The sequence below is a fragment of the Meriones unguiculatus genome, chromosome 18 (assembly GCF_030254825.1).
Source record: "Meriones unguiculatus strain TT.TT164.6M chromosome 18, Bangor_MerUng_6.1, whole genome shotgun sequence".
NCBI lineage: Eukaryota > Metazoa > Chordata > Mammalia > Rodentia > Muridae > Meriones > Meriones unguiculatus.
The window spans coordinates 5,841,714-5,862,726 of record NC_083365.1 but is presented as its reverse complement, the minus strand read 5'-3'; the positions used below and the strand labels follow the sequence as shown (position 1 = coordinate 5,862,726).

Below are 21,013 nucleotides of genomic sequence, written 5' to 3'. Positions count from 1 at the left end.
AGAAACTACAACGCCAAGAAGCAACGAGAAAAAAGACGGAGGTTATTTTTTTCCATCTACTTTTGTCAGTCCCATATTGGAAAAAGGCGCTCGTGCTGAAATAATGCGATGTCCGTAAAGGACAGAAAAGGTGGGGCTTGACAAATCTCATTCAAAACATTTTGTTTCCGCCTATAAATCAGCCGGAAGTCACCGTTTCTGAGAAGCCCCGCCGCCAGGAGGGAACCAGGGGGTGTCGCCGGAAGTGACGACACTAGACACGCCATTAAATAGCAGTAGGCCGGCGTCCCCCGCTCTCTCGGCCTTAGCGCCATCTTCCTTGGTGAGTGTTGTTGTGCCGGGTCTCCTGACTTTGAATACAATCCATTAACATCTGGCCTTCGCGTTTGCCATCATCACAGCAACCTAACTGTAATCTTTTTGTCTTCTTTTTAGCAACTCCTGCGCCATGAGAGCGAAGGTGAGCAGTTACGTGGTGAGCTTGGGCGGTAGTTAGGAATTGTGAGGAGATCCAGCCAGTGACTCTCCGCCATGGCTCCTGTTCGGGTTTGGAGGGAGCCCAGCAGAGCGTGAAGTCCTTCGGTGGAGCAAGGACGGGTGTGAAAACATGGGATTAGGGTCTTCGCCGGTGTCTACACCCGATTTTGCTACCCGCGTTTATATTTTGTTAAAACCTACTTCCTGAAAGTGACTAATACTCCTACCCAAGCCTATATTCCTAACAGCCAACATTTTTTTTCTCTTCTCGCATAATCGGGTTTCTAGTGGCGGAAGAAGCGAATGCGCAGGTAAGACTACGGGGAAGGGCGGTGGGCAAGGCTTGGTGTGGGTTAAATAAAACAGCTCAAAGTGAAAATGTCGGTGTTGGCGTGGTGGAACCAGGTCTTTAAACACAGGACAGTAGAACTATGGTGTTTATTTCGTGACCGTTTGTGTTCGGTGCTGAGAGGAAAAAACCCAGCTTGTTTGCTTTCCTTTCCAGGCTGAAGCGCAAGAGAAGAAAGATGAGGCAGAGGTCCAAGTAAATGGACTTGGCCCCACGAAGGCTGCAGAAGTGAAGGATGCTGAAGGCCAGGACGCCGGTGCAAGCTGTCGGCCTGGGACCGCCCCTGTGGGCAGTACCGCCTCCGATGGCCTCTGGAACACCCTCGCCGAGACCACCCGAGCAGCAGGCTGCCTTCCCTGCAACCGGAACAGCCCCGCTCGCCTTCTGCCCTGGACCTTTGTCATTCTGGACTAGTTCTGTTCGCTTGTGGCCAAGTGTAACTCGTGTACAATAAACCATCAATCTCGCTGTCTGAGCTGAAGAATCAAATTGCTGTTACGTGTTTCTTGCGGGTCGGGAGTTAGTGTGGTTGGGGCTGTGCCGAGGAGTGTATCGGGAGCCTGCGCGGGCCGGCCCCCGGGTGTCTGGGGCCACAAGTGGGCCGTTGTGTGCGCCTGAGGCGGCTTTTGGGACCGCTGCGCAGAAGTGAACGCCGCAACTGTTCGCGTCGGAGGAGTCGAGTTGCCATGGTGACGCGCAAGGCTTCCTGGGAGCTTCCTGCGGCTGGAAGCGCGCGAATTGGACCATAGAGTGTTTCCGGGTCTGGTGGCTAGAACATCGCCTCTTCCGCAGGAAGCGGAAGGGCCGTAGGGTGGGCGGCTCTTTGTCGAAGCTAGAGGACCGGCAGGCGGCAGCAGCAACTACGGCGGCGGCGGCAGGTGAGGGAGGCGGGAGACTTAGGTGGAGGCCGCGCCCGGAGGGGAGGAGTCGGGGCCGGCTCAGCGGCTGTGCTCCGCCGGGCCACAGGAGCACCCCCCTCCCCGAAACCGACCTGGCTCTTCCTTGCTGCCCAGAACAGAGCCCCTTTTCTGACTGACCTCGCTTCAGGAGCAAACGCCAGCCTCGTGACGTCACAGCCCTGCTCATCCCCTCAGCCTGATGTCACGCCTAGCCCCCTCCCCTCTCACGTTGTGCTTCCTTCGTGTCCTAGTCACCTGGTCCACGGCCGAGTGCTGGCGCCACATCACGGAGCCAGCCAAGCCAGACTTCCAGGGAAACTCCTAGGACTTTTAGTGAACTCTAGGGTGTTGGGGACTGCCGTAATCACCGCCCCCACGTCTAATCTCGTCTTCCCACTGTTACTGCCATTTGTTGCCCTTGTCCAGCTTTCAGTTTGGGTATTCTGAACTCCAACCTTAGATCGGACTCTGATCCCTATATTCTCATCTTGAGGTAAAGTGTCACCAAGATTTTTTTTTTCTTCAACCTAGCTTTCCAGCCTTTATTGGTTGGTTCTAGCCCTTATGCTTAATAGGGACCTCTGACAAGTGACGTTAAGTTTGAAGTCTTAAGGGAGCCTGAAAGCCACAATGCTCTTACCATTTTGTCAGAATTAATTCAAATTTTGAAAATCACCGGAAGCCTTTTCCTCCTGCTACTCAAAAATTCGATTTTTTGTTTGTTTTTGTTTTTGTTTCTTATTCAGAACCCAGCAGTGATGTGGAGGCAGAGACTCACGGGAGCCCCGGACTTCACCTGAGCTATCTCAGGTATTAATTCTGTGATAATTGGGTGAGGAAGGCTATCATATCCGCTTATCTGTTCTGGTGGGACTTTGGAGGGCGTTTATTCTTCACCTGGTTGTTTATCTTTTAGTAAGGGTTTGTCGTCTCTTTACCACTTGTTCTATTCTATTCTACTCTTTCCCGTTATGCAGTTTCTTGTGTGTCTCTGGCCTCTGATCTGGTTTGTCATTTTAGGGGAATCTAAAGGAAAAGTCAAGGAAACAGGGTGTGAATGGGCTAAGTCAAAGCCAAGAAAATCAAGAAAGGTATCCTTAATGCCCAAACAAATGTACGTTTCCGATTTGACCAGCAGGGGGAGCTTGAATACCACTGAGGCAACATTTAGAGGCTTAGACACGTGGTAGCAGGGACTCCCAGTCTTACTAGGGGGTAAGAGAGAAGGGAGGGCTAGAATTAGGGCAGTGGACTGACATTCCAAAGCTCTCTTGGGAAATAGGAGACTTAAAAAGCTTTTATAGAGTCTATAAATAAAGAGGATTTTTATGGGGCGAGGAGTGTTTGATAGTGGGATCTTTTCATGGAGGGGGTGGAGAATGGGGAAAGAAAGGTCACCATTCCTGTGAAATTAACTCCTTCCCATCTTGACCTTCCCACAGTTTTGTTTTTGGCATCTAGAAGTAGAGATTTCAGCTTAGGACTTCTTTCTCTGAAAAGGAGAGGTTTGTGAGGGGAACAGAGCTACCCTGTAGCTGGTTACGCCAGTGTCTTCCCCAGGATTTCTAAAATACACAGAGGCTTGAGCTAAGTTCACGAACAAGAGGGAATTAGGGAGGTTTTGTTACTGATATCTCTTCATCCACAAGTTGTCAAAGCTAAACAGCCTGCCTTACAGTACTCTTTAGTTTCAGCCTGTTCATACACCAACAGCTGTTTTAGTTTCTCTCCCACAACTTAAATAAGAAGGGAGGGTAAAATCTAACACTCTTCTCTCCCTGCCCCCTCCTTGGCCCATCTCCTTCATCCCAGCTTTCCCTCCTCCATTAGCCAGGCAAGTGTGAATCACTCCAACCAAGACCAGGTGCACAAGGGCCTGGGCGGGACTTCTGGCAAGTCATCCAGGCCAGCTAGAATTCTCTTTGGATTCTCCATCTCCAAGGCCGTTTCCCCAGAGGACTGCCCCACTGGATAGTCAGGAAGAGTGGGATCTTTCTGGAGAAGCCCTGTTTGACTCAGTTCTCTTTTTTAACAGTCACCAAGAGTGGCAAGAAAAGGAAGAAAAGCCTGAGTTGGGGGGGACAAGGATGCCTGACCGGGACAGCTATGCCAATGGCGCTGGCAGCAGCGGTGGAGGTCCTGGAGGTGGTGGCAGTGAGGAGGCCAGTGGGGCAGGGACAGGCAGTGGGGGAGCCGCTTCAGACGCCATCTGTAGAGACTTCCTGAGGAATGTGTGCAAGCGAGGCAAGCGTTGTCGGTACCGCCACCCAGACATGAGTGAGGTGTCCAACTTGGGGGTAAGCAAAAATGAATTTATCTTCTGCCATGACTTCCAAAACAAGGAGTGTAGCCGCCCAAACTGCCGTTTCATCCATGGCTCCAAGGAGGACGAGGATGGATATAAGAAGACAGGAGAACTGCCTCCACGGCTGAGGCAGAAGGTGGCAGCTGGGCTGGGCCTTTCACCTGCTGACCTACCCAATGGTAAGGAGGAGGTCCCTATCTGCCGTGACTTCCTCAAAGGTGACTGTCAGAGAGGAGCCAAGTGCAAGTTCCGGCACCTGCAAAGGGAATTTGAGTTTGATGCTCGAGGTGGTACTGGAGGTGGAGGCTTGTCAGGCTCCATTCCCCCTGGTCGACGCCATGATCTCTATGATATCTATGACCTTCCTGAAAGGGGCTTTGAGGACCACGAACCAGGCCCTAAGCGCCGGAGAGGTGGATGCTGCCCTCCTGATGGCCTCCATTTTGAGTCCTATGAATATAACTTGGCTCTACCCCGTGGAGTAGAGTGCAGACTGCTAGAGGAGGAGAATGCCATGCTCAGGAAACGTGTGGAGGAGCTGAAGAAACAAGTGAACAATCTGCTGGCCACTAATGAGGTACTTCTGGAACAAAATGCCCAATTCCGAAATCAGGCCAAGGTCCTGACCCTGAGCTCTACTGCACCAGCAACTGAGCAAACCCTGGCTCCCACCGTGGGCACTGTGGCCACTTTTAACCATGGCATTGCACAGACTCACACCACTCTGAGCAGCCAGGCTCTACAGCCTCGTCCTGTGTCCCAGCAAGAACTTGTGGCTCCTGCTGGAGCTCCAGCTGCTCCCCCAACCAATGCTGCACCTCCTGCTGCTCCACCTCCCCCACCTCCACACTTGAACCCAGAGATCACGCCACTATCAGCCGCTTTGGCTCAAACCATCGCCCAGGGGATGGCACCCCCACCTGTGTCCATGGCCCCTGTAGCTGTGTCTGTGGCTCCTGTGGCTCCTGTGGCTGTGTCCATGGCCCAGCCCTTGGCAGGAATCACAATGAGCCACACTACTACGCCTATGGTGACTTACCCCATTGCTTCCCAGAGCATGCGTATCACAGCCATGCCACACTGACAGGACTAATGGATTCTTCCTGTTACAGCATCTGAGGGCTGGGGTCAAGGGGCCCTTCCCCACTTGCCCTCCCAGGACCTGTCTGAAGGGCCACCCAGAAACTAGGACAAGAGACTACAAGGAATATACTTCATAGGAGCATCTCCTGAGGCAGGGTCATGCTGGTGTGTTCTCTCTCCTTCAGGCCTCACTCAGACAGAGGCTTGCACAGGCATTGAGACTGAGCCAGCAAAAAGAAAGGACTGAGGGACTGTTCTCTCATAGGAAGTTGGGGATGTCCCTGGTCTTGTCCTCACTTGTGAACAGTACAGGTTCCAGCACTGGTATGAGAGAGGAAAATTCCCTACCAAGAGCCAGGAAAGGTTGGGAAAGTGGGTAGTCAGGAGAGAAGACCCCATGGGAGCCTTCAGACGATTTGGGGCCTAAAATTATTCCTGGGCCCCTAGGAAGGCTGGGACCATAGTACTTCAACCAGACTAGGGGAACATTCGCTTACCTAGCTTGGCCTGGAAATCTGTAGGGCAGTGCCCACCACCTTCCAAAGAAATAAAAGACCATTATTTTTTAACAAAGGAAGTGAACATTGCTTAGATGGCTATTGGGGAAGATGGGAGCATAAATAGATCTCATGCTAAAAAGGGTAAAGACTTACCCTCATGTAGCCTGCGTAAGTTGGGTAGATACCAGCGATGAAGGGTAGATATGTAAAATGGCCAAGTGGAGCTCTGGTCTGGGGGAAGGCACTTTGTGGGATAAAAGAAACGGAGCCACCTAGTCTAGTTTAAAAATAGCCCTATCTGTTTCTAGTCTCTGTCTTTATGTGCTATTCCCAGGTTTCCTTAGTAACCAGGGCTTTTAGGGTCATTGGGGTGGGGGCAGGTACTAAGGGTTTGTGTACTGAGAAATGGGGATATGGGGTGTTATGCAGTTGACAGATGCCCTTATTCAAACAGCAGGACAGGTGGTGGTGCCTCTCCAAGCTGTTGATGGCAGTTTATATCCTTCTGCTCCAACACTTCTTTCAGGGCCAGAGCTTTAAGCTTTCTGGGCTTCAGAAGGGCTAGGCAAAGGTGGCACACTTAATACTAGCAGTTGGAAGGGGAGGGGACCTGCGGGTCAGGAGTTCAGAATCAGCCTCAGCCACATGGTGAGTTCCATTGTAACTTGAGGCCTTCTTTCAAAAGCAAAACATGGGACAAAACGAAACATGGGACAGGTGTTAATTCTTTCTTCTGTCTTGTCTGTACACAAGACCCGAAGGTTTTAAGCTGCTCAAGGGTCTTTAAGGCCAAACTTTAGCTAAACTCTAGTTTTTCTTCCATCTGTGGTTAACATAAGGGGGAAAATTCAGGTGTCTAACGACGCAGCAAACTTGGTATAGGAAGTGATACTGGGTTGTGCTTCCTCCATTGCTTCTCTGGTTACCTATTGGCTCTCTGATCACTCAGGGTAGGCACACCTGGGGTTGGAGATGGGCGCTAGATAATGGCAGCCATTTTAAAAAGGGTTTCTTAAAATTGGGGAACGCTGTAGCACATTCCTATAATCCCAGCTGCTTATGAGCCTGAAGTGAAGAAAGCACTAAAGACAAGATGTGGGCAAATTGTAGTGGGAAGATTCCAGTGGGTAATAGGCACCTGCTGCCAACTATGTTGGCACAGAGTTTAAGCCCTGAGGTCCACATAAGAGGAAGAGAACCAATTCCAATAATTTGGCCTCTGAGCTACACACATATACTATGTATGTATGGACGGCACAAGCTCATACTCACCTTGTTAAATGGTTTGTTTTTTTTGAGATAGAATTTCTCTGTGTAGCCCTGAATGTCCTAGCACTCTCTTTGTAGACCAGGCTGACCTCAAACTCCGATCCACCTGCCTCTGCCTCCCAAGTGCTGGTATTAAAGGTGTGCATCACCATGCCTGGCACCTACAACTTTTTTTTATGGGTAAATCTTTATCTATGCTATTTACTGATTTCAGAAACATCTTGTTAAAATTAATATTTGTCTTTGATACAACTCGGAATTTTTAAAAGAGATGGCATATGAATTGTTAGGAATATAATTACACATACCAGCATGAATTCTCAAATCTTACCTTCATTTCCTTTATGCCAAGTGTCAAAGAAGTGAATTCGATGACGAATATGTAGGTGGAAGTTGTGTTTACTGTTAACTGCAGAGAGAGTGCGCCACTGCGCAGCGGAGTGTGGCCCAGTGCGGCCTGGTGCCACAAACTTGTGATCCCAGCACTTGGAAGGAAGGGGCAGAAAGCGTCCTTGCAGAGGACCTCAGTTTAGTCTCCAGGACCCACCCCATGCAGCACACAGCCACCTGTGACCCCTTCTCCAGGGGCTCTACACCTGGACTCAGCACCTGCACTCCGTATGCGCACACTGCTGCAGGCACGCATACATACGGACATTGTTTTGTTTTGTTCTGAGTCAGGGTTTCAGACCTTGGCTGTCTGTCCTGGACTCCATTTGTAGATCAGGCTGGCCTCAAACTCACAGAGATCAGACTGCCTCTGCTTTCACAGCGCTGGGATGACATGTGCGCCACCACACCCAGCTATGTATTAATTTTAAAGGTGGGGGAGAAACTTGCTTTGGGATTTGGGTCAGCGATTTGGGGGTTCTTCTGGATTGGGTATTACACAAGGCAGGGATCATTCTTTAATCAGGCATCTTTATCTAAAAGGAGGGCAGGCTGCGAGGATGTTAATGCTTCCATGGTGCTAGAGCAGTCTAGCTTAAAAGTAGATGTTTGCTTCTTTGTGGCTTACACACTAACCTGTGCTTAAGATTATGAATTGGTTTTGTTTCTTGTTTGTCAGTCATTGGAGACAGTCTTGTGCTGATAATTTTGTACTTGGTTCAACATCAAAAGTGAACCCAGCAGCTCAGTGATAAACCTGAACGGCTGTGTAAGGCTAGTTCCTAGACAACAGGAAGGGGTGTGTGTGTGTGTGTGTGTAAGGGATTGGAAGCTGCTTTCTTCTCAGTGCTTAAGTCATTCGATAAACAGGTGGGTCCCTGTGAGTGTGTATGGGTGTTGCACATGGTGATCATGCACACAAAAATCCACATGCATGTACAGAATTCAGCCTAAAGAAATGGCTCAGGGATTAAAGGCACTTGCTGTTCTTGCAGAGAACCCAAGTTCTGTTCTAAACACGTACAGAGCAGATTACAACTGTATAACTACAGTTCCAATGAGTTCTAATGCCCTCTTCTAGCCTCAGAGAGCACAGAGCACACATAAGGTACACATACACACGTATGCAGGCATATAGTGATACAAATAAAAATCAGTCTTTTTTTAGAGATATTTATGTATATGAGTGCTCTATGATAAGCCCAAGAACTGTTTAGTTAAAGAAACAGATGGGGTTGGACAGATGGCTCAGAGGTTAAGTGCATAGTGGTTTTGCAGAGGACTAGAGGTCAGTTCCCAGCACCCATGTCAGGCACCTCACAACTCTAGGACCGAGAGGAACTGACCCCTCTGGCCTTCACCGGCACCTGCATTCATGTGCACAGGTTCACACACAGACACACAAGCACAGTAATGAAAAGTGTCATCCAGAACATCAGACTGTGAAGGTTGTCCAAACACGACAAGGATCGTGTTTCCAAATTAATATGTGGGGGTGGGGGGAGAGAGAGGGAAGGCACACTGAAATTATACCAGCAGTCCTACCCATAAAATGGCTGACGATAAGTGTGTGTGGGCCCTTAACTGAGGAAAAGTTGCGTGTAGAAGAGTCTGTCAGCCCATGGCATTCCCCTGTATTAGAAAAAGAGATCAGGGAAGTGGAAAGTTAACAGATTTGAGATAGGTGAATAAGTAATCCAACTAATGCTTTCATTATGACTTGGAACTCCTTTACCTTTTTTTTTTTTTTTTAACCTAAGGCATGGCCTCTGCAGAACAAACTATCCATTATATATCACTCATATTTGGTCTCATATAGGCTTGCCAGGTCTGTTAGCACAATGAAATGAAATTGAAAGGAAATGTGTTAGAAGCCTCAAAATTTCATGAAAAAAAAAAATACCATGTTAACAGTAAAGGTTTAAAGAAAAGTTTTTCTATCACCTGGCAAAAAGCCAAGGAAATTATAAGAGATTGTCCTACTTGTTTTTTGTATAACGAAACTCCATTACCTGCTGGAAGTAACCCTAAGGATATCAAAAGAAATTAAATCTGAAGCCGGGTGGTGGTGGTGCACGCCTTTGATCCCAGCACTCAGGGAGGCAGAGGCAGAGGCAGGTAGATCTCTGTGAGTTTGAGGCCAGCCTGGTCTACAGAGAGAGTTCCAGGATAGCCAAAGCTACACAGAGAAACCCTGTCTCCAAAAATACAACAAACAGGAAAGAAAGAAAGAAAGAAAGAAAGAAAGAAAGAAAGAAAGAAAGAAAGAAAGGGAAAATTAAATCTAGTAGATGGATGGGTTTCATTTTGTAGAATATGGAAAACTAAAGTTGTACACCATACCATTGATACATACTCAGGATTTCAATGGGCAACTGTTTTGAGTTCTGAACAGAGTGCTTCTGTAATTACACATTTACTGGAAATAATGGCTATTATGGGAATATCTGTACAACTTAAGACTGACTGACCCCACACATGTCTGCAGTAAAATGAAACAATTCTTTGCATAGTCTAATATGAAACACATTATAGGCATACCATACAACAGTCGTAGAAAGATGTATCCATACATTGAAAGAAATGCTTATAAAGCAAAAAAGACGAAAGACCCCCAGGGGAGATGAGTGCTCTGTTAGCCTTAATTTTAATATTAATGAGAGAGGAGAACAACAGTGGCTGAGAGACACTGGGCTCCAGAAAAAACAAAACAAAACAAAACTGGAATTAAATTAGGCTATGTGGGGCCAGAGAGATGGCTCAGTGGTTAAGAGCACTGTCTGTTCTTCCAAAGGACCTGGGTTCAATTCCCAGCACCCACATGGCAGCTCACAACTGTCTGTAATGCCAATTCCAAGGGCTCTGACACCTTCACACTAATACACATAAAATTAAATAAATAAAAAAGAAACATTCCCTTTATATTAAAAAAAATTAGCCTATATACTATAAGGATGTATTAACATCAAAATGGAAGTCAACAAATGTTTTGCATTGGGGACATGGATTTATTTATATTTTCATAGGGGACAAAAAGCTGTGTAAATCCTCAAAACTAATAAAGTTCAGAGTGGAGCAGGGGAGGTCTTCTGAAAATCTTGGCCACTGACCCAAAAAGAGCAAAGAAGGGAGCCTGATCTACCACTGCCTTCTGCCAGCCAGAAAAGTCTGGACAAGAGCTGGGCATGGTGGTGTACTCCTGTAATCCCAGCACTTGGGGAGGCAGAGGCAGGAGGATATCTGTGAGTTCCAGGCCAGCCTGGTTTACACAGTGAGTCTAGGACAGCCAAGGCTACACAGAGAAACCCTGTCTCAAAAAAGAAAAGAAAAGAGGAAGGAAGGAAGAAAGAAAGGAAAAAGGAAGGAAGGAAGGAAGGAAAGAAGAAAGAAAGAAAGAAAGAAAGAAAGAAAGAAAGAAAGAAAGAAAGAAAAGAAAAGAAAGAAAAGAGAAAAGAGCCTGGACAGGAAACGTTCATCGCCTGACCACTGACTGGCCTGTGAACAGGACTTTGGTCTCCTGCAGTACAGAGCCATCCACAATGCTGAGCAACAACAGGCAAGACGGACTGTGCTGAACACCACATCTGGCATGCCCAAGTTGGGGCTGCAAGCCAAAGGTTCACAGAGCTGGAAGTGGAGATAAAGAGACTTCAGTGAGGAATATAAAAGCTTCAGGAAGCAGTACCCAAGTTACAGGAAAGAGAAGTGTCGCTGTTAGGTTCTTATCTCAGTTGTGGATGTGCTCCTGAGAGGTCAACAAATCACATCAGACACCTGAGAACCCCGGACAAGACTTTGGAAAGAATTGAGAAGCAAGCCAGGCAGTGGTGGTATTTGCCTTTAACCCCAGCACTCAGGAGGGAGAGGCAGGCAGAGCTCTGTGAGTTAGAGGCCAGCCTGGTCTGTAGAGTTTCAGGATAGCCAGGGCTAAAACAGAGAAATGCTGTATCAAAAAACAAACAAAAAACAAAGAATTGAGAAGCAGCTTAGAAACTGCATAGTTAGTAGCTAAAACAAATGGGGAAAAACTTAGTGCCTGGCCCTTTAAAGGACTCTATGTCCTTCAGTGTCAGTTGGCGCTTGGACTTCTGGGAACAGGAGAGAATATAAAAGCCAAAAGAGGCTGAGGGATATAGCAAGGGGTAAGATCCAGGAAAAAAAGAAGAGAGAAGAAAAGAGATTGAGCAGAGCGAAAATGAAAGACAGCTGAAAGTGAATTGAGCTAGCAGAGTGAAAAGACAGTTGGTGACAGTTGAGCCAGGAGAAGCTGAGCCGAGCTGAGCCGAGCTGAGCCAGAGAGGACATTGTTAAGAGACAGATAAGAGAACCCTAAAGAACCCACAAAGTCGTAAAGAAGAGAAAATAAAGGAAAAAGCTACAGTTTGTTTTGTTTTCCAGACAGGGTTTCTCTCTGTAGCCTTGGCTGTCCTGGACTTAATTTGTAGACCAGGCTGGTCTCAAACTCAGAGATGTGCCTGCCTCTGTCTCCCGAGTGCTGGGATTAAGGCAATGCACAACCATCACTCAACAATCTTTGTCTTTCGTTTTGTTTTGTTTTGTTTCGTTTTGTTTTGTTTTAAGCAAAGCAAGGCTGGAAAGATTAAGGGCAGTGGCTGCTCTTCCAGAGGACAGAATTCAGTTTCCAGCATCTATGTCAGACAGGTGACAGGAGATCCAACTCTTTCTTCAGGTCTCTGCAGATACCTGCACTGACATACATAGACCCCCCCCCCCCATATACATGTATTTAAAAATAAAAATATTTAAAGAAAAAGGGAAAAGATGTCTGGGAAGAGGCTGTGGCTGTCTTTCAGTTGCTAGAGTGTGTGTGTGGCAGGCCCTGGATTCCTCATACACTAGGTGTAGTGCCCCAAATTTTAATCCTAGCACCCAAGTCGGGAAGGCCAAGAGTCTGAAGTCCAAGGTCATTCTTAGATACCTAGGGAGTTTGAGGTCAATGTAGGCTACAGGAGACCCTGTCTCAAAACAAAATCTAAAAGTAAGTAAGATAAAATCAGATGTGGTAGCACATGCCTTTATTCCCAGCTCTCAGAGGCAGAGGCAGGTAGATCTCTTAAGGCCAGCCTGATTTATATAGCAAATTCCAGGCCAGCTAGGGCTACATTGAGAGACTCTGCATTTAAAAAGAAAGAAGAAAAGAAAAAAAATTAAAAAAATGAGAAAAACTATTCTAGATAAGAATATAAAAACCCAGCTGGACAGTGGTGGTGAGCACACCTTTAATCCCAGCACTCAGGGAGGCAAAGGCAGGGTTACACAGAAAAACCCTGTCTCGGGGGAAATTATATATATATATATATATATATATATCACTGAAGGGCTGGAGTGAAGTGGTTGGCTGTTAGACTAGCGTAGGTGAGGCTCTGAGCTCAAACTCTAGCATTGAAAAAGAAGGAAAAGAATTTTGTCATCATGAATACAAGGACTGAGTAGAACAGTGGGTCTGCCATGTCCCAGGTGCACAGACCTGTAAATCTAGCACTTGAGAGGTGGAGGCAGGTAGGTAAGGAATTCAAGGCTGGGGTTGGAGAGATGTCTCAGTGGCTAGGAGCGCTGCTGCTAAGGATATGAGTTCCAATTCCTAATACCTATGTCAGGGGGCTCATAATCATCTTCAGCTCCAAGAGATCCAACAATTCTATGCTCTGAGGGTACCCACCTTTACATGTGCACTCCTAGACACAGACACAGTTATAAAACGGGGCTGGAGAGGTGGCTCGCTGGTAAAGAGCATTTGTTCTTGCAAAGGACCCAGGTTCAGTTCCCAGCACCCACCTAGTAGCTCAGAACCATCCATAACTGCAGTTCCAGGAGCTCTGATACCCTTTTCTGATCTCCTAGGGCACCAGGTAATAAACATGGTACCTATACATGCAAGCAAAACAAATAAATTTAAAGTTAATAACTTTCTTCCGACAGCATCTTACTATGTAGCACTGACTGTCCTGGATTCCACTATGTAGACCAGGCTGGTCTCGAACAGAGATCCATCTGCCTCTACCTTGGAAGTGCTTGGATCAATGGTGTGGGCCACTGTCCTACCAAAGCAAATTTTATTTTATTTTATTTTTATTTATTTTTTTCTGAGACAGGGTAGCCTTGGCTGTTCTGAATTCACTTTGTAGATCAGCATGGCCTCAAACTCACAGCACTAGGGAGGCAGAGGCAGGCAAGTCTGTTTGAAGCCAGACTGGTCTCTATAGTTTCAGGACAGCAAGGGCTGTTTTGTTTTGACCTGGTATCAAATTAATTTGACCTGGTATCAAATTAATGAATTAATAGAATTCAAGTCCAGGTTTGGCAGCAGAGCAAGTTTGAGGCCAGCTTTGGCTACATGAGACCCTGTCTCAATAAACAAACAAACAAACAAATAAGGAGTTTGGTCTGTAGACTAGGCTGGCCTGGAAGTCAGGATTATCTGCCTGTCTCTGCCTCCCGAGTGCTGGGACAGCCAGAGCTCTACAAAGAAACCCTGTCTTTGTAGACAATACATGAATAAATAAATACACACATACATACATAAAATAAAAAAATAAACAAACAAAGGGCTGTAGATGCAGCTCAGCTGGTAGAGTGTTAGCCTGGCATACAAAAAGTTCCATAGAGTAGACGCTTCTGAGGCTAGCATTCAGAGGGAAGGCAGGAGGAGCAGAAGTCATCAAGGTCATTCATAGTGAGTTTGAGGCTAGAGTGAGCACAGATAATTTCTATAAATAAATAAATAAATAAATAAATAAGGAATTTGCTTTGGCCTGGACCCACATGGTGGAAAGACAGAACTGACTCCTACAAGTTGTCCTCTGATCTCTACACACAAAATAATATAAAAGATTAACAACTCTATAGTCCTGTCTGCTGTACAGAATGACAGCCAGGACTACACAGAGAAACCCTGTGCCGAATAAATAAATAAGTAAATAAACAAACATAAATAAAAGGGGCTGGAGAGATGGTTAAGAGCACTATCTGCTCTTCCAAAGGTTCTGAGTTCAACTCCCAGCAACCACATGGTGGCTCATAGCCATCTATAATGAGATCTGGTGCCCTCATGCATGCCGGCAAGTACTGTATAAATAATAAATAAATAAATCTTTATTTTATTAATTAAAATTTACTCATTTTTGAATTCCCAGCTGTAGCCCCTTCCCTCATCTCATCCCAATCCCACCTTCCCTCCCTCCCTGATCTCCTCCCATGCCCCTCCCCCAGTCTACTGATAGGGAAGGTCTTCCTCCCCTTCCATTGACCCTAGCTTATCAGGTCTCATTAGAGACCTGGCTGCATTGTTTTCTTCTGAGGCCTGGTAAGGCTGCTCCCTCCTCAGGGGGAGGTGATCATCAGAGACAGCCCCTGTTCCCCTTACTAGGGAACACACTTTGACACTGAGCTGCCATGGGCTATATCTGTGCAGGGGTTCTATGTTATCTCCATGCATGATCCTTGATTGGAGTATCAGTCTCAGAAAAGTCCCCTGGACCCAGATTTTTGGGTTCTGTTGCTCTCCTGTCCCCTCCAGTTCTTTCTATCTCCCACTTCTTTCATAAGATTCCTTGCACTCTGCCTAAAGTTTAGCTATGCGTCTTAGCCTCTGTTTTTAATACCCTGCTGAGTAGAATCTTTCAGAGTTCCTCTGTTGCAGGCTCCTGTCCTGTTCCCTGTTTTCTCCCTCTTCCGATGTCCATCCCATTTGCCTTTCTGAAAGAGGATTGATCAGCTTACTCAGGCTCCTCCTCCTTGCTTAGCTTCGTTAGGTGTACAGATTTCAGTATGTTTATCCTATATTAGATGTCTGATATCCACTTATAAGTGAGTATATACCATGTGTGTCTTTCTGCTTCTGGGTAACCTCACTCAGGATGCATTTGATTTCCAACACACATTGCTGCTCACAACCTTCTGTAACTCCAGTTGCTGGGGAGTGATGCCCTCTGCTGGCATCCTCAGGTACCAGACAGGGACTTAAAAGCAGTCAACACACACACACACACACACACACACACATTTTTTAAAAAATTGAAAACAAAACACACATGTACATTCTGCTTTCATATCTTGTTAACACACTCGGCCATCTGGAAGGAACAAGGGAACTCAATTACTAACTTTTCATGTATGCATAACGTCAAGGCTTTTTGTTTTGTTTTTTCAAGACATGGTTTCTCCGTAGCTTTGCCTGTCCTGGAACTCTGTAGACCAGGCTGGCCTCAAACTCGTAGAGATTCCCCTGCCTCTGCTCCCCCTCCATTGTGTAGTGCTGGGATTAAAGATGGGGGGGGGTACATCACCTCCGGGCTCAAGGCCTCTCTTCTACCTTCTCCGATTGGCTTGATACCCCGTTGCAAGGCACATCAGACTGACCCCTCCACTGTCAGTAAAGACAGTGATGGAGCCCACATGGCAGCCCAGCAAGATGCCCTTTCAACCCTTATGACTCACCCTACTTCCCTGCAGACTACCAGACTACACAACACAAATAACAACACACCAAACTCTCCATCAACACAGGACATTATTTGCTACTTACATAAAATAGTTCGCTCTAGTACTAAATCCCTTCTGTCCTTTCTCCAAACGCACCTGACTCTTACCCCAGGAGATAAACCTAACTCAAACCTACACCAAGTTATAAAGGTCTGAAATCATGACAGTCAGAGAAAAGGTACAATTTATGTAGGTCTGAGGATATAAAAATCTTAGTTGTGGAAGTTTGTAAATACAAGTTACGACGGTCTGGATCTGAGGGATTGAGAGCTTAAGTAAGTTGTGAGGGTCTGAGAAAGTGATTTATGGGTCTGAGAAAATAATTTAAAAGCATATGAGGACAGCATTCAATTACACAGTCAATTATAGAGCCATCAAGAGTGGGAAGAGGGGTACAGTAGAAAGCGTCCTCAAATCCTGTCTCCCCTTCCGTCTTCCAGAGTGTGCTGAGATCGAATACCACATCTGATCCTGCGCTTCCGCTGGAGGCAAAGATCGTTTATATACATAAGTCCGGAAGTGTAGGTACTCTGCTCAAGCCTTGCCTCTTATAGTTTATCACCACCAGGTGGCGCCTGCGGCGCAGAATTGGCAACAGATGGAGCCCCACCCTGTTTGTGCTGATAAGGCATGGCAGTTGAACCTGTGGCTCATGGGTCCCAGAGGTGACAGAACCGTCGTGACGATGTACTGTGCACCATACAACATCTCATATTGAGGTTTCACAGCGTGGGTGGGGCGAGGAAGGGGAGAAATTTGGAAATGTGTCTCTAGAGCAGAGCGCAGCCTGTCCGCTCAGCAGGAGCCTTTTCCTTTCCTCTTGGGCTTTGCGAGTTTCAAGTTTCAGTTTCCGTGAGTAGACAGTGCTTCAGCTGAGGAAGTTTCTTACTTTGCAGCAGCAGTGCTGGCAAGCAGACCACTTGTCCCTCCTCCAGTCTCGGTCCTCTTCTGTCGGCTCACATCTGGGAGTGTGGAGAGCCTGGGTAAAGATGGAGAACTGTGGTTCAGAAAGTCGTGCAATCTGACGGAGCGGTCTAGATACTGCCCATGCCCAGGGCAGTAGAGAAAGGGAAGTAAAATTTAGGACGCAGTGTAGATGGTGAGTCCTGTGTTTTTCTGTTGAGCAGGGAAGTATGGTTGGTTTCTAGAGAGATTAGGTCTATAGCTGTGTGTGTCTTACTCACTGTCCTATTGCTCTGAAGAGACACTAACACAGCTCTTTAAAGAAAGCATTTAAGTAGGGGCTTGCTCACAGTTTTAGAGGCTTAGTCCATGACCATCATGGAAGGGAGCGTGACAGTAGGCAAGCCTGGTGCTGGAGAGGGAGCTGAGAGTTACATCCTAAAGGGAAGGCTTGGCATGGGCTCCTGAACCCTCAGCCAATCCCAGTGACACACTTCCTACAACAAGGCCACATCTTTTAAACCTTTTCGAATAGTGCTACTTCCTGATGACTATTCGTTCAAATCTTTGAAGCTATAGGAACCATTCTTACTCAAACCACCAGGACAAATTGGATATTTGCCCCAGAGGGGCCTCTGGATAGAAGACAGATATGGCCCATAGGTACATAGGCAGTTTATAAAGGGAAAAGGGAAACCCTGTGTTAGAATAAGTTAGTTAATTTTGATTGGACATGTTAATTGGGGTAGCCAAAAGGGGGTTTTTCCATTGCTGGACTAAAGACTTGGATAGCTGGACTTAGGACTGAGTCAGTGGCCAAATAAGGAAATGGACCTTGGGGGCTAGCTTTAGGAATGTAATCTTGATGGTTTAGCAAGGCAGAAGGAACGGGGGAAGGTCAAGGCCTGCCAGAACCATGTTTGCCATGTTTAGGCCTACTAGAACCTCCTTCACCTTCAGTCAGAAAGACTGACTAACTGGCAGAAAAACCAAAGCAAACGAAACCAAACCAAACCAAAAGGAGACAATGGAGTCCTCCCAAGTCCCTAAATCCTGAGGACTGCAAGTGACCATGACATGAAAAAAAACATAGGTGTTTATTTTGACCACTTATATGGGCTTAAACACCCAAGGATGGAGCTGGAGAGATGGCTCAGAGGTTAAGAGCACTGGCTGCTCTTCCAGAGGATCAGAATTCAATTCCCATGTGGTTTACAACCATCTATTAAGAGATCTGGTGCCTTCTTCTGGTGTGCAGGTAATTCTTTAAAAACAAAACAAAACAAAACAAAACAAACAAAAAAAACAAAACAAAACAAACAAACAAAAAACCACCCAAGGAAAATGTAAATGAAACAATAATGTTACAAAATAAAATTCTACCAATACCCAACCAGGATTCTCCCTGTGACCTGGTTTAGCTGGGGGTCACCGATGCTTCTAAGAAGACAGTCACTCAATTAACTAGCTGCAGCCCATGTAAAAACCCCAGCTGACCTTGAAACTAGCAAAGTTGGAGGGCCTTCCACTATATCTTGGTGACAAAATTGACAGCCAGGAAGCTCCTCTTTTACAAGTCCCATAGCCAAATTTGAATCCTGCTGCCTACTGCCTGGTCCCAGCACTAGCTCACACATGGAAGATGGAATTAGCTCAGAGAAACAGATGTTACCACCAACTCCTGCCTTCCACCAAACCCCAAGCAAAGGATGTCAAAGTCTGACTGTGTGATCACCACGGGCTTCTGTCTTAAAGATGAGACTGGCAGCTGACCAGCCAGTCAACACACAGTTCTTCCATGATGTCACAGGCAGTGAGGTGGGTAGGTGAGTGTTGCCCACAACTCAAGCCCAGCAAGTTGTCCACTGACCCTCAACCCTCAACACAAAGAATTGTGGTACACGCCTTTAATTCCAGCACTCAAAAGGCAGAGGTAGGAGGATCTTTGTGAATTTGAGGCCAACCTGGTGTACAGAGTTCCAGGACAGCCAGGGTTACATAGAGAAACTCTGTCTTAAAAAAAACAAAATATGAAAACAATAAAAATTTAAAAAGTAAATATTTTAAAACACACCCAAACAGAACAAAAAATTGTCTGCTCTCTACCAAGCAGTCCTGACAGCAACTTGTATGTTGTGCCTTAAGCCAGCATTTAGACCTCAGGACCTGATCCCAGACAGCCAGTGAAGAACAAATAGAGTCCTAACATTTACTAGGTAACAAAACAGCTGGATTGCCACTTCTTATCTACTGGTATGTCAGCCCACACAATGCCCAAGAGACAAGATCAGATCCATCACTTAAATCCTAGAAAGAGACACAGTTTCCTTTCCAAGCTGAGTCTAAGAATCACACTGTATCTATGTTTCTGTCTGTGGTATGAATATATGTATATAACTTCAAGACAGGCTTTCCCTGTGCAGCCCTGGTAGTCCTGGAACTCAGCTCATAACTCATCTATAGTGAGATCTGGTGCCCTCTTCTGGCCTGCAGACACATGTATATAAATAATAAATCTAAATAATAATAATAATAATAATAATAATAAATCACTTTCTCAGACCCATAAATCACTTTCTCAGACCCTCACAACTTACTTAAGCTCTCAATCCCTCAGATCCAGACCGTCGTAACTTGTATTTACAAACTTCCACAACTAAGATTTTTATATCCTCAGACCTACATAAATTGTACCTTTTCTCTGACTGTCATGATTTCAGACCTTTATAACTTGGTGTAGGTTTGAGTTAGGTTTAAGTTTTATCTCCTGGGGGTAAGAGTCAGGTGCGTTTGGAGAAAGGACAGAAGGGATTTAGTACTAGAGCGAACTATTTTATGTAAGTAGCAAATAATGTCCTGTGTTGATGGAGAGTTTGGTGTGTTGGTATTTGTGTTGTGTAGTCTGGTAGTCTGCAGGGAAGTAGGGTGAGTCATAAGGGTTGAAAGGGCATCTTGCTGGGCTGCCATGTGGGCTCCATCACTGTCTTTACTGACAGTGGAGGGGTCAGTCTGATGTGCCTTGCAACGGGGTATCAAGCCAATCGGAGAAGGTAGAAGAGAGGCCTTGAGGCAGCATGAAGAGTTGCCTTTTGTGTTTAAAATCCTTGTTCCTTCCAGTGTGTTAAGACAGAGAATGTGTATTTGGACTCTGCATACACCATTAATGATATATTTTTAGTCATTTGGAAGGCTGTGGTGAGGGCTATTAATTTTGCCTGTTGATTAGTATTGTGTGGGGTAAGGAGGCCTCCTTGATGATGGCATTGTTTGAGACCACTGCATATTCCACAGCATGTGGATGTCTGACAGGAAAGAGCTGCCACCTGCGTACAAAGTGTAGGCAGAAGTAGGTAGAGGACCCTCTTTATGTGAGAGGGAGGGGAAAGAGGTCTGGTCAGGAGTGAAGAGGGTCTAGGGAATGTTGGTAAAGTGGTAAGTGATGAGGGGTTGAGGGGAACAGGTAAAAAATGTGAGTGGAGCATTTTCAGTAAGAGAAGTTTGGAGGGATAGAAGCTGAGATGGTTGAAGGGATTGGAGTTCTGTCTGTAAATTAGGAGTTGAGAGGGAAAATGGTGGGACTAGATTGTGAGGGGGATCTCAGAATTAACTCCTTTTATATTCAGAGATTAGCAGAGAGGCTGCTGCAAGAGCTTGTAGGGAGCCAGATGCAGACAGTGCTGCCTAGATTATGGAGAGGTAAGCCACAGGAGCAAAGGACAGTCCCAAAAGTGTCTCAAGACCCCCAAGGGCATAACCTTGATTTTGGAAAGTGTAAAGATGGAAAGGCCTGCATAGCTGAGAGCCAGGGCTGAAAGAGCAATTTGGCGGGGAGGGGGGTTGTAGACAGGGTTTCTCTCTGTAGCTGTCCTGGACTTGCTTTGTAGACCATGCTGGCCTTGAACTCACAAATCTGCCTACCTCTGCCTACCTCTGCCTCCCTGAGTGCTGGGGTTACAGGTGTGTACCACAGAGTCCAGCTTTGTGGGTGTTTTTGTTTTTTTAGTTTAAATAATTGTTTGTTAGTGGGAGGAAGAAGCCCATAGGGAACTCTAGAAGAAGCTTGGTGTAGTGGGTGAACTAGAAATGAGTAGGCAGAGATCCATGAGTGAAGAAAATTGGCTATCCCCCAAAAGGAAAGCAGTTCAGATTTTGTCAAGGGCAGAAGTAAGGGAGCAGAGATGGGTAAGGCAGTCTAAAGTCAGGTGTTTATGGTTTGGGGTGAGAGAGAATCCAAGATAGTTTACCTGAGGAGAGGAGAATTGAGCTTTGGAAATGAGATGGGTATCTCCTGGAACTTCAAGAATTGAGGAAGGAGGCAGTGTCGGATTGTCTATCA

The 21,013-nt window shown here is 46.2% G+C and overlaps 1 protein-coding gene and 1 long non-coding RNA gene across 5 annotated transcripts in view; one reads left to right on the top strand and one right to left on the bottom strand.

Annotated features, from left to right (window-relative positions):
- Window positions 1–251: 251 nt before the first annotated feature.
- On the top strand, window positions 252–9,544 carry Zc3h10 (zinc finger CCCH-type containing 10). Of its 4 annotated transcripts, XM_021654821.2 has the most exons (6): window positions 252–322; window positions 436–460; window positions 766–788; window positions 983–1,704; window positions 2,472–2,535; window positions 3,761–9,544. In XM_021654821.2, exon 6 carries the CDS (start codon window positions 3,813–3,815, stop codon window positions 5,112–5,114), a length of 1,302 nt encoding a protein of 433 aa, XP_021510496.1. In that variant the 5' UTR covers window positions 252–322; window positions 436–460; window positions 766–788; window positions 983–1,704; window positions 2,472–2,535; window positions 3,761–3,812; the 3' UTR covers window positions 5,115–9,544. The 4 variants fall into 4 exon arrangements, with proteins under 4 accessions (XP_021510496.1, XP_060227672.1, XP_060227673.1 ...); XM_060371689.1 differs by lacking the exon at window positions 252–322 and having other exon boundaries at window positions 333–460; window positions 2,472–2,557; XM_060371690.1 differs by lacking the exons at window positions 252–322; window positions 436–460; window positions 766–788; window positions 983–1,704 and adding an exon at window positions 1,725–2,218.
- Window positions 9,545–16,076: 6,532 nt separating this feature from the next.
- LOC132649006 (uncharacterized) overlaps window positions 16,077–21,013 on the bottom strand; it is a 31,778-nt gene continuing 26,841 nt past the window's right edge. Inside the window, exon 3 of the long non-coding RNA XR_009587389.1 lies at window positions 16,077–16,753. This is a non-coding gene — a long non-coding RNA (uncharacterized LOC132649006). The remainder of the gene's footprint in view (window positions 16,754–21,013) is intronic.